Below are 12,790 nucleotides of genomic sequence, written 5' to 3' on the forward strand. Positions count from 1 at the left end.
TGTGGTGCCTCACGCCTGTAATCCTAGCACTTTGGGAGGCCGAGGCAGGTGGATCACCTGAGGTCAGGAGTTTGACATCAGCCCAGCAAACAAGACAAAACCCTATCTCTACTAAAATCACAAAAAGTAGCCAGGCTTGGTGGCAGGTGCCTATAATCCCAGCTATTCAGGAGGCTGAGGCAGAATCACTTGAACCCGGGGCATGGAGGTTGCTGTGAGCCGAGATCATACCACTGCACTGCAGCCTGGGCAAAAGAGTAAAACTCTGTCTCTAAATAAATAAATAAGTCCGGGCACAGTGGCTCAAGCCTGTAATCCCAGCACTTTGGGAGGCCGAGACAGGCGGATCACCTGAGGTCAGGAGTTCGAGACCAGCCTGAACAACATGGGGAAGCCCCCATCTCTACTAAAAATACAAAATTAGCTGTGTGTGGTGGCGCATGCCTGTAATTCCCAGTTACCTGAGAGGCTGAAGCGGGAGAATCGCTTGAACTCGGGAGGTGAAGGTTGCAGTGAGCTGAGATTGCACCACTGCACTCCAGCCTGGGCAACAAGAGTAAAACTCCATCTCAAAAATAAAATAAATAAAATAAAAATCTAAACAGAGATCTCAATATCGTCTTTATTCGGCCTTAAGGTATGTTCCTACAAATCTGTTTTTCTAATTATGCTCAACTAAGCTTAGTAGAAAATAATTTTGTTTTCCTCAGTTCATATGTTCTTTTTTTTGAGACTGAGTCTCACTCTTTTGCCTAGGCTGTAGTGTAGTGGTGTGATCTCGGCTCACTGCAACCTCTGCCTCCTGGGTTCAAGCGATTCTCCTGCCTCAGCCTCCCGAGTAGCTGGGACTACAGGTGTGTGCCACCACGCCCAGCTAATTTTTGTATTTTTAGTAGAGACAGGGTTTCACCATGTTGGCTAGGCTGGCCTCTATCTCTTGACCTTGTGATCTGCCCACCTTGGCCTCCCAAAGTGCTGCGATTACAGGCATGAGCCCCCATGCCTGGCCGGTTAGTATGTTCTCTCAACATTTTGTTTGAAATGGAGGCTGACTGCATGGAAGACTGCCTTGATCTAACTGATGATAATGTTTTTTCACTGAAAAACTTAAAGCAGCCTTGTAAACTAGTTTAAATGGGAGAATCCTTGGAAAAGTATTGATGTTTGGTAATTTTTGAGCAAACGAAGGTAAGAACCAATGCAAACCTACTTCCCCAGAGTTCTGGATTGTGTCTTTATCTTCAAAAAGAACACAGATTGGCTGGGCATGGTGGCTCACGCCTGTAATCCCAGCACTTTGGGAGGCCGAGACGGGCGGATCACGAGGTCGGGAGATCAAGACCATCCTGGCTAACACGGTGAAACCGGTGAAACCCCGTCTCTACTAAAAATACAAAAAATTAGCCGGGCGTGGTGGGGGCACCTGTAGTCCCAGCTACTCGGGAGGCTGAGGCAGGAGAATGGCGGGAACCCGGGAGGCAGAGCTTGCAGTGAGCCAAGATCGCGCCACTGCACTCCAACCTGGGCGACAGAGCGAGACTCCATATATAAAAATAAAAATAAAAAAATAAAAAAATAGGCCGGGCGCGGTGGCTCAAGCCTGTAATCCCAGCACTTTGGGAGGCCGAGACGGGTGGATCACGAGGTCAGGAGATCGAGACCATCCTGGCTAACATGGTGAAACCCCGTCTCTACTAAAAAAAATACAAAAAACTAGCCGGGCGAGGTGGCGGGTGCCTGTAGTACCAGCTACTCGGGAGGCTGAGGCAGGAGGATGGCGTAAACCCGGGAGGTGGAGCTTGCAGTGAGCTGAGATCGGGCCACTGCACTCCAGCCTGGGCGACAGAGCGACACTCCGTCTCAAAAAAAATAAAAATTAAAAAAAATTAAAAAATTAAAAACCCACAGGATTTTGCATCCATAAGAACGGATTTGTGTCAATTCCATCATTGACTATCTGTGTGATCTCTAACATGTTTAACCTCTCTGCATTTCAATAATTTTATGAAGTGGAAATTATAATTTTACACTGCCTACCTTATAAGGTAGGTATAAGCACAATGAGGACTAAATACGCAAAAGTGTTTTATAAATTAAAGCTTTGTACTAGTAGTAATTAACATTTTGTTCTTTGGATTCCTTTGAGAATCCTTTGAGAAAAATACATGATTGCTCATACACACTCATAGCATGTGTAAATCTACTCAAACCTTTAATTTCATTTATAATTGGGAGCAGCATGGGGACGGGAGGTAGACGAGAAGGAAATGATCTCTTGAAGCCCCTGTGCCCCAGGTGAAAAACTTCTGCTCCAGACAAGAGTAAGATGAAATCCATTCATTCAACAAATTGTTGAGCTCCAACTTTGCCAGGTATGGTATGACATAGCAGTGAACAAGACAAAGATGCTTCCCTTCAGGAGTGAGGGGAAATAAAAACCAAGTACTACAGATAAATTAACACAGGGTAGTGAGGTAGGGAATGCGCAGATAGGGATAGAGGTGGTCCAGGAAAGGGCTCTAACCAGGTGACATTTGAGTTGAGCTTTGTGACTGTAGAAGAATGTTCTAAGCCAAAGGGCCAGTCAACGCAAGAATGCTGAGACAGAAATAAGCTTCGTCTATTTGAGGCCAGTATGTGTGAACAGCAGAAACAAGGCCAGTCTGTCTGGACTGCAGCGGACATGGGGGAAGAAGTTTGGTCCCAGCTCAAAGTTGACAAGAGTCAGACCACTTCGGGAAAGGAGAAGACATTTGTTTTTGTTTATTTTAGAGATGGGGTCACAGGTCACTGCAGCTTCAAACTCCTTGACTCAAGAGATCCTCCCACCTCAGCCAGCCCGGCTAATTTAATTTTATTTTTAGAGATGGGGTCTCACTAAATTGCCCAGTCTGGTCTCCAACTCCTCAAGTAATCCTGCTGCCTTGGCCTCCCAGAGTGCCGGGATTACAGGCGTGGGCCACCGCCCTTGGCTCTAATGAGGGTTTTCACCAGAGGAATGACAAATCAGTTTTATGCTTTAAGTTTAAAAAGATCTGCTGTATAGGAAAACAGACAGTAGGGGGAGGAAGTTGACAGGATATAGTGTGTGGAAAGGCGTCCCTGATTCTAAATTTTTGGCCCAAGCAACTTGAATGCCAGTGCTGTTTACCTTGGTATCTTACCTGTGGACCAATCAACTGTGTTATGTAGTGGTTGCCGCCATTTTCTCCTGTTCTGCAATGATGCAAACAACAGTCACAAGCAGGAAGTGACAGCAGCTTTGGGGCTCCTAATTCTTTTTTTTTTTTTTCTTTTTCTTTTTGGAGACAGGGTCTGGCTCTGTCTGGAGTGCAGTGGTGTGATCTCGGCTCACTGCAAACTCCACCTCCTGGGTTCAAGCCATTCTCCTGTCTCAGCCTCAAGTTGGGATTACAAGCCTGTGCCATCATACCCAGCTAATTGCTGTATTTTTAGTAGAAACAAGGTTTCACCATGTTGGCCAGGTTAGTCTTTAACTCCTGGCCTCAAGTGATCCACCCATCTCAGCCTCCCAAAGTGCTAGGATTACAGGGGCGAGCCGCCGCAGCCAGTCTGGGACTCCCAATTTTTTTAATTTTTTTTTTTTGAGATGGAGTCTTGCTCTGTTTCCCAGGCTGGTGTGCAGTGGCGCAATCTCTGCTCACTGCAAGCTCCGCCTCCTGGGTTCACGCCATTCTCCTGCCTCAGCCTCCCAGGTAGCTGGGACTACAGGCGCCCGCCACCACACCCGGCTAATTTGTTGTATTTTTAGTGGAGACGGGGTTTCACCCTGTTAGCCAGGATGGTCTCGATCTCCTGACCTCGTGATCCGCCCGCCTCAGCCTCCCAAAGTGCTGGGATTATAGGTGTGAGCCACTGTGCCTTGACTGGGACTGCCAATTCTTATCACAGGTTTCATAAGGGATTCTGCTGGGAAGACCAAAGGGATGATGTGCCATTAAGGGGTTTGCCCACCCAATGCCTGTAAAAAGAAGTCGGGGAGAAAAGAAGGGTTTGTGCACTACCCAGGCAGTGGCCTGAATATCAACCTGTAAATCTATATTTACCAGTTAGCAGAAATTTCATTAGCATTTTTTTACGTGTATCCAAAGAGATTACTAATTGATATCAGGCTATTATTGGTAGGATGTTGCTTTGGGCCATGTTTTGCTAATTATAAAAAATTACATATTTTATCTGGATTTGGGTTTTCTTTTTCTTTTTGAGACAGTTTCACTCTGTTGCCCAGGCTGGAGTGCAGTGGCATGATCTCGCCTCACTGCAACCTCCGCCTCCTGGGTTCAAACAATTCTCCTGCCTCAGCCTCCTGAGCAGCTGGGACTACAGGTGCATGCCACCACACCCAGCTAATTTTTTGTACTTTTAGTAGAGATGTAGTTTCACTGTGTTAGCCAGGATGGTCTCTATCACCTGACCTCATGATCCACCAGCCTCAGCCTCCCAAAGTGCTGGGATTACAGGCGTGAGCCATTTCGCCCAGCCGACTTGGTCATCTTTTTAGATCACAAGACTGTGGGAGGGACAGGTCATTCCAAAGTAATTTAATCAAAACTAAATGCACTCATGGATATAAATTAAAATATATGATAAAATATAAATATGATATAGTACATTATAAATAATTTATGTAGTTTTTTGAGACGGAGTTTCACTCTTTGTTGCCCAGGCTGGAGTACAATGGTGCAATCTCGGCTCACCGCAACCTCCTCCTCCCAGGTTCAAGCGATTCTCCTGCCTCAGCCTCCCCAGTAGCTGGAATTAACAGGTGTGTGCCACCACACCCGGCTAATTTTGTATTTTTAGTAGAGATGAGGTTTCTCCATGTTGGTCAGGCTCATCTCAAACTCCCGACCTCAGGTGACCTGCCCGCCTCAGCCTCCCAAAGTGCTGGGATTACAGGCGTGAGCCACCATGCCTGGCCTATGTAGTGCTTTTTATATAAAATTGCAGATTATACATTATAAAATACGTTTTGTTCTGCATAGCTATTTTAGAAATGCTCATTTTACTCTAGTTTTTAAAATATTCTACAGTTCTCTTACCTGCATTTAACACAGAAGCTTAACATTTAATGGCTTCATATAAATAGAAACTGAAGCCAGGTTACTTTCACACAACAGTGGAAACAAGGATTCCCTGTGCTTTTGTTAAATTAAAAGTGTTCATAATTATGTCTCAGAGGAGCTGGTCATTAATTAAGGTTCAGGAAGTACTTAGGGAGTTTCATGAGGAAATACACCAAAGCTCACAAGCCCTGTAAGAAGGAAACCCAGATTTGAAGAAATGTCTAGAAATGATAGTTAAACATGAATCTTGGTTATTTAAAATATTTATGTCTTCTGACCAATGCAGAAAGTAAAAAAAAAAAGTGGGGGGATGCTAAATTCACCAAGTGGACATCTGGCCAGGTGGAGAGGTCCACTGGCTGAATAAATTGGGCTCTCCAATGATTGTTGGGAATTGTCAATGTCTAAAAACACCACCATACCAGCAGTGAACTTAAATTTTATTTGTTAGGGAAAACAATTGTTTGGGAAGGGAGCTCAATTACAGTTTTCTTCTTTTTAAATTTTCTTTGTTTTTCTTTATTTTTTTTTTTGAGACGGAGTCTCGCTCTGTCGCCCAGGCTGGAGTACAGTGGCCCAGTCTCGGCTCACTGCAAGCTCTGCCTCCTGGGTTGATGCCATTCTCCTGCCTCAGCTTCCCATGTAGCTGGGACTACAGGCGCCTGCCACCACGCCCGACTAATTTTTTGTACTTTTAGTAGAGACAGGGTTTCACCGTGTTAGCCAGGATGGTCTCGATCTCCTGATCTCATGATCCACCCGCCTCGGCCTCCCAAAGTGCTGGGACTACAAGCATGAGCCACCGCGCCCGGCCTCTTTTTAAGTTTTCATGGAGTGGCTCTAGATGTTTTTTGTTTTAATCAGAGAAGACATTGAGAAAGCAAATGAATGTTTAACTCTATTGGAAGTAGGACTTTAAAAGAAAAGAGCAGCCGGCACAGTGGCTCATGCCTCTAATCCCAACACTTTGTGAGGCCAAGGTGAGAGGATCACTTTAGTCCAGGAGTTCCAGACCAGAGTGGACAACATAGGAAGACCCCCATCTCTAAAAAAAGAAAAAAATAGCTGGACATGGCAGTGGCATGCCTGTGGTCCCAGCTACTTGGGAGGCCGAGGTTGGAGGATTACTTGAGCCCAGGGAGATAGAGGCTGCAGTGAGCTATGATCATGCCACTGCACTCTGGCCTGGGCGATAGAGCAAGACCCTATCTCAACAAATAAACATATAAATAAATAGGTGAAGACAAAGAAAAGTGCCTCCTTCTTTCTCTTTCTTTCTTTCTCTCTCTCTTTCTCTCTTTTCCCTCCCTCCCTTCTCTCTCTCTCTCTCTCTCTCTTTTTCTTTTAGAACAGGGTCTTGCTCTGCCACCCAGGCTGTAGTGTGGTGGTGTGATCATGGTTCACTTCAGCCTCAACTCCCTGGGTCCAAGTGATCCTCCTACCTCAGCCTCCTGAGTAGCTAGGACCACAGGTGTTCACCACCGTGCCTGGCATTTTTTTTTTTTTTTTTTTTTTTTTTTGAGATAGAGTCTCGTTCTTGTTGCCCAGGCTGGAGTGCAATGGCGTGATCTCAGCTCACTATAACCTCTAGCTCCCGGGTTCAAGTGATTCTCCTGTCTCAGCCTCCCGTGTAGCTGGGATTACAGGCACCCACCACAATGCCCGGGCTAATTTTTTTTGTATTTTTTGGTAGAGACTGGGTTTTACCATGTTGGCCAGGTTGGTCTCGAACTCCTGACCTCAGGTGATACACCCACATCAGCCTCCCAAAGTGCTGGGATTACAGATATGAACCATCGTGCTTGGCCACCCGGCTAATTAAAAAAAAATTGTTTTTATAAAGATGGGGTCTCCCTATGTCATTGCCCAGGCCGGTTTGGAACTCCTGGGCTCAAGTGATCCTTCTGCCTCAGCCACCCAAAGTGCTGGGATTACAGTCGTGAGTCACTGCACCTGGCCTTATTTTCACCTATTTATATAGCAATACTTTCTCACCATAGAATATTGGAAAGAAAAAAATATTTTTTTATTATACTACCAAGTGATGGCTGCTATTCACATTTTTTTCCTTGATAGATTATGCTCAGTGAGGGTATGAATTATGTCAGTTTTGGTTCGTTTCCATATACCTAACACAGTGCCTGGCACACAGTCCACACCTAATTCATACTTGTTGAATGAGTATATTAATATTTTCTTGAGGTCTTTTATTTTTAAATAAATGGAGTCTTGCTATGTTGCCCAGGCTGGAGTGCAGTGGCTATTCACAGGCATGAAAATAGTGTAATATGACCTCAAACTCCTGGGCTCAATAGATCCTCCTGCCTCAGCCTCCCAAGTAGCTGGGACTACAGGTGAATACCACTATGCCTGGCTTAAGGCTTTTATTTTATGCTTTTCTTTTCTTTTTTTTTTTTTTTAGACAGGGTCACCAAGGCCGGAGTGCAGTGATGCGATCTCAGCTCACTGCAGCCTCGACCTCAGAGACCGCCCACCTCAGCCTTCCAAACGATCTGCCCATCTCAGCCTCCTAAGTAGCTGGGACCACAGACGCATGCCACCACACCCAGCAATTTTTTTTTTGTATTTTTTATAGAGATGGGTTTCACCATGTTGCCCAGGCTGGTCTCGATCTCCTGAGCTCAAGATCTTCCTGCCTTGGCCTCCCAAGTGCTGAGTTTACAGGCGTGAGCCACTGCGCCCAGCCATGTATTTGTTTTTGTTTTTTTAGATGGAGTTTCGCTTTGTTGCCCAGACTGGAGTGCAATGGTGCCATCTTGGCTCACTGCAACCTCTGCCTCCTGGGTTCAAGCGATTTTCCCGTCTAAGCCTCCCAAGTAACTGAGCCAGCCATGTTTGTTAATAAAAATGGAGACAATACTGTATATATAGGGTTATATTTTAGCTTTTTCACTTTTCAGTGTCTCCTGAGGCTTTTCTCATGTCATCAAATATTTTTCTAATTTAAAATATGGTATTTCCTAACTGCATGATGTTCCATTCAATCATACTTCATATAACCATTTTTCCTATACAGATGAAATCATATAGTAGATACCATTTTGTGGCTTGCTTCTTCTGCTCAACGTAATGTATTTTAGAGATTCATTCATGTTGTTGCCTATATCAGTAATTATTTCTTTTTTATTAGCTTAATAGTATTCCATTCTATGGAATTTTACAATTACTATCTTAAAAAAAAGCAATGAATTGCTTATAGGTAGGAAGCTAGCGCTCTTTTCCACAGCACACATACTGAAATAGGAATGATACAGAGAAGATTAGCATGGCTCCTGTGCAAGGATGACGCACACATTTGTGACGCATTAAAAGAAAAAAAAAGAAGGAAACTGAGGGCCAGGGAAAGAAGTGAGAATTTACTTTTCTTGTACATACTTTTGCAGTATTTAATTTTTTTTTTTTTGAGATGGAGTCTTGCTCTGTCGCTCAGGCTGGAGTGCAGTGGTGCGATCTTGGCTCACTGCAAGCTCCACCTCCCAGGTTCACGCCATTCTCCTGCCCAGCCTCCCAAGTAGCTGGGACTACAGGCGCCCGCCACCATGCCCAGCTAATTTTTTGTATTTTTAGTAGAGACAGGGTTTCACCATGTTGGCCAGGATGGTCTCGATCTCCTGACCTCGTGATCCACCCGCCTCAGCCTCCCAAAGTGCTGGGATTACAGGCGTGAGCCACCGCGCCCGGCAATTTTTTCTTTTCTTTTCTTTTTTTTTTTTCTGGAGACAGAGTCTCACTTGCCCAGGCTGGAGTGCAGTGGTGCAATCTTAGCTCACCGCAACCTCCGCCTCCTGGTTTCAAGCAATTCTCCTGCCTCAGCCTCCTGAGTAGCTGGGACTACAGGTGTGCGCCACCATGCCTGGCTAATTTTTTGTAGTTTTAGCAGAGATGGGGTCTTACCATGTTGGCCAGGCTGGTCTCGAACTCCTGCCCTCAGGTAATCCACCCACCTCGGCCACAGGCATGAGTATCATGCCTGGCCTTTAATTTTGTTAAATCATGGGCATGTGTTACTTTTGAAAAATATATTTAAAACATTAAAAAGAGAAAAATCCTGAGAGCAGAGCTGGGTTCAAATTGTACTTTCAACTACTTGTGTGACAGTGGGTAAGTGGCTTGATGCCTCTGGGCTCATTTCCCTCACCTGTAATATAATAATTCTGGTCCGTATGAATCCTTGGTCTTTGGCCTCTTAGATACTCCAATTGGTCAGTTATCTTTTGAATCAAACTTTATCTACTGGGGCATACTAAATTATTGCATATAAGAAATAGAGGTGATTGGCCAGGTGCGGTGGCTCACGCCTGTAATCCCAGCACCTTGGGAAGCTGAGGTGGGCGGATCACGAGGTCAGGAGTTCAAGACTGGCCTGGCCAACATAGTGAAACCCCGTCTCTACTAAAAATACAAAAAAATTAGCCGGGCATGGTGGCGGGTGCCTGTAATCCCAGCTACTTGGGAGGCTGAGGCAGGAGAATAACTTAAACCTGGGAAGTGGAGGTTGCAGTGAGTCAAGATTGTGCCATTGCACTCCAGCCCAGGCGACAGTGTGAGACTCCATCACAAAAAAAAAAAAAAAAAAGAAATGGAGGCGATTAGTGATTCATTATATCCACAAACACCTACTGAGCAACCACAATATAAATGGGCCATGCTAGAAACTGGAAATATAGGCTGGCTGCAGTAGCTCATGACTGTAAATCCCAGCACTTTAGGAGGCAGGCCGATGTGGGTGGACTGTTTGAGGCCAGGAGTTCGAGACAGCCTGGGCAACATAGCAAGGCCCCATCTCTACAAAAAAGAAATTTAAAAAATTAGCTGGGCGTAGTGGTGTGTACCTGTAGTCCCAGCTACTCAGGAGGCTGAGGTGGGAGGATTGCTAGAAGCCAGGAGTTAGAGGCTGCAGTGAGCTATGACAGTACCGCTGCACTCTAACCTGGGCAACAGAGAAGATCCTGTCTCAAAATATATAAATAAATAACAATTTTTTAAAAAGAAGAAGCTGGATATAGTCTCTGCCTCAATAGTCTAGGTGGGGAAAACAGCCACATGTGAATAAATAATATCCACCATGCATTAGGTGGTTGATCTGTTTACAAAACGCTCCTGGTCCACAGAGGAAGGCTTTACCTCTACCCGGATGGACTAAGGAAGGCTTCAGAGAGGTGATTATAACAGGGCTGGATCTTAGGCCATGGCTGAACTTGTGAGTCAAAGTAGAGAAGGACGGGCATTTCCAGGCTATAAGGATCAAATATCCAAAGGGGTGGAGCCCTGAACATATCCACCATATTCCAGCCCCATGCCTCTGTACAGCTTTACCCTATCTAGAACACCTCCCTTCCTCCTTGCTCTTCATATCCCATCCTTCCTTGGAGGGCCCTGGCCCTGAAAAAACATAGCAAATGGTTTCAAGTGGCCAGCCTGAAAGGTCTCATGGGGCTACAGACAGAGAGAAGCTATAGAAGTGAGTCAGGATCAGGCTGTGAAGGAGCTGTTGGGCCAGGTTTCAGGGTTTGAACTCGATCCGAAGGGCTCCAGGGAGTCACTGAAGGGAGATGAGAAGCAGCATCAATAGTCAGATTTTCTGTACAAAGTTGACTCTGGGCCGGGCATAGTGGCTCACACCTGTAATCCCAGTACTTTGGGAGGCTGAGGCAAGAGCATCGCTTGAGGCCAGGAGTTGGAGCCCAGCCTGGGCAACGTTGCAAGACTGAGTCTCTACAAAAAATTTTAAAAATTAGCTGGGTGTGGTGGTGTACACCTGTAGTCTCAGCTACTCAGGAGGCTAAGGTGGAAGGATTGCTTGAGCCTGGGAGGTTGAGGCTGCAGTGAGTTGTAATCATGCCACTGTACTCCAGCCTGGGGGACAGAGTCAGACTCTGTCTCAAAAAAAAAAAAAAAAAGTTGATTCTGAGGTCAGTGTGGACAATGGATTAAGAGGTCAAGACCAAAGACTCAGGGACCAATTAGAAGGCTGATGCAGCGGAGCCCCTATTCACTCCCAGCCTGTATGCCCTGAGAATAGCTGATTCTATTATCGAATCAGTTGAGATGGATTCCCGTAGAGAGCAAGACACGTTCCCTATGTCTGCCCCAAACAACCCAAAGTCTTTTGAAACCTCTACCAGGATAGGAAAGCAAGGCAATGCGATGGGTGAAGGTTTCTGGTGGTCTCAGCTTATACAGATCAAAGCCTTTCCAACCTGGTTTCCTCCGGGAGAAATCCATGGATCTAACGCCCTTTTCCAAACACAGAGATAGAAAGTGACAGCAACTATTAGGAGCAGTGCTGGACAGGAGGGCTGCAATCCCAGCTATTGGGAGGCTGAGACAGGGAGAACTGCTTGAACCTCGGAGGTGGAGGTTGCAGTGAAACTAGATTGTGCCACTTCACTCCAGCCTGAGCAGCCTGGGCGACAGAGTGAGACTTCGTCTCAATAAAAAAAAATAAAAAAGAAAAGAAAAGAAAACATTGCAAACCAATGTGAAGGGATGTATTATTCAATAATAGTAATGGAAAAATTAACCGACTACTGTATTTTGGGGCCATCTCATAACATCCAAATAAAATGAACCTCGTTTAATGTGTTCCTGCAGTTCAATCTGTTCTCATAGCAAGCTCTGGAGCCTGAGTTGTACCACAAAGTTATTCTTACCTTGAGGCAAACTTAGTCTGACCTGGAGGCCCTGACAGCCATTGCTCCTAGGACTGGGGAAGGGATGGTCATAACTCCTTAGGGGAGGGGGCTCCCATTCAACCTAAGGCAATTCTCTGGAGAAGGGGCAGCAGTGAACTATCAGCCACCGCCCTCAAGAAACAGGCAGAGTATGGCAGCTCATGCCTATAATCCCAGTACTTTGAGAGGCCAACGCAGGAGGATCACTTGAGCCCAGCAGTTCAAGGCTTCAGTGGGCTATGATGGCACCACTTCACTCCAGCCTGGGCAACAGAGCAAGACCTCATCTCTCTCTCTCTTAAAAAAAAAAAAAAAAACAAAAAAGCAGCAACCAGAAGATGGTTATCCCTCATGGTGAAGGGTATCTGGGCAGAGCATCCCAGCCTCTGCTACAGGGAGGGCCTATTAATATTATTATAATCCCCACGTTACAAAAGAGGAAAGCAAGGCCTGAGAAGTGAAGGAACTTACCCGTGCCCACAGCTGGAAGTGATGGTATCAAGGTCTGTTTGGTGTCACTGGTTGTTGTGGGAAGACTAAGCAGCTATTGAAACAGAGGACCAGCAAGGAACTTGGAGAAAGGCAGAGCTACTGAGTGAATCTCCTTAGAAAGGGGCGGGGAAGGCTGAGGTGGGCAGATCACGAGGTCAGGAAATCGAGACCATCCTGGCCAACATGGTGAAACCCCATCTCTACTAAAAATACTAAAAATACAAAAAAATTAGCTGGGTGTGGTGGCACACGACTGTAGTCCCAGCTACTCGGGAGGTGGAAGCAGGAGAATCACTTGAACCCTGGAGGCGGAGGTTGCAGTGAGCTGAGATCACGCCAAAAACAAAAAAACGGGGGGTGGGGATGCGAAGGGACAGGGCTGCAGGTTGCTTACAATTACTTTGCTAAAGCCAAGCTACAGAATAACATCTGGATTCTGTAAATTCATGTATACCATGCTTGAGGACTCAATGCCCCATATTCCACGCGGTGCTGTAGAAGAAGTTCAGGTGCTGC

At 45.7% G+C, this 12,790-nt stretch overlaps 1 protein-coding gene and 1 non-coding gene across 2 annotated transcripts in view; both read left to right on the plus strand.

Moving 5' to 3' along the window:
- Positions 1 to 8,057, plus strand: part of SLC39A14 (solute carrier family 39 member 14) — a 75,016-nt gene extending 66,959 nt beyond the window's left edge. The window contains exon 9 of the mRNA XM_025394050.1: positions 7,819 to 8,057. Coding sequence (XP_025249835.1) covers positions 7,819 to 7,932 — 114 coding nt within the window. The 3' untranslated portion in view covers positions 7,933 to 8,057. The remainder of the gene's footprint in view (positions 1 to 7,818) is intronic.
- A 261-nt stretch (positions 8,058 to 8,318) lies between these two features.
- On the plus strand, positions 8,319 to 8,425 carry LOC112630818. Its single transcript, XR_003120955.1, has one exon. It is a non-coding gene; the product is annotated as a U6 spliceosomal RNA (small nuclear RNA).
- Positions 8,426 to 12,790: the final 4,365 nt, after the last annotated feature.

This window comes from Theropithecus gelada, chromosome 8 (genome assembly GCF_003255815.1).
Source record: "Theropithecus gelada isolate Dixy chromosome 8, Tgel_1.0, whole genome shotgun sequence".
NCBI lineage: Eukaryota > Metazoa > Chordata > Mammalia > Primates > Cercopithecidae > Theropithecus > Theropithecus gelada.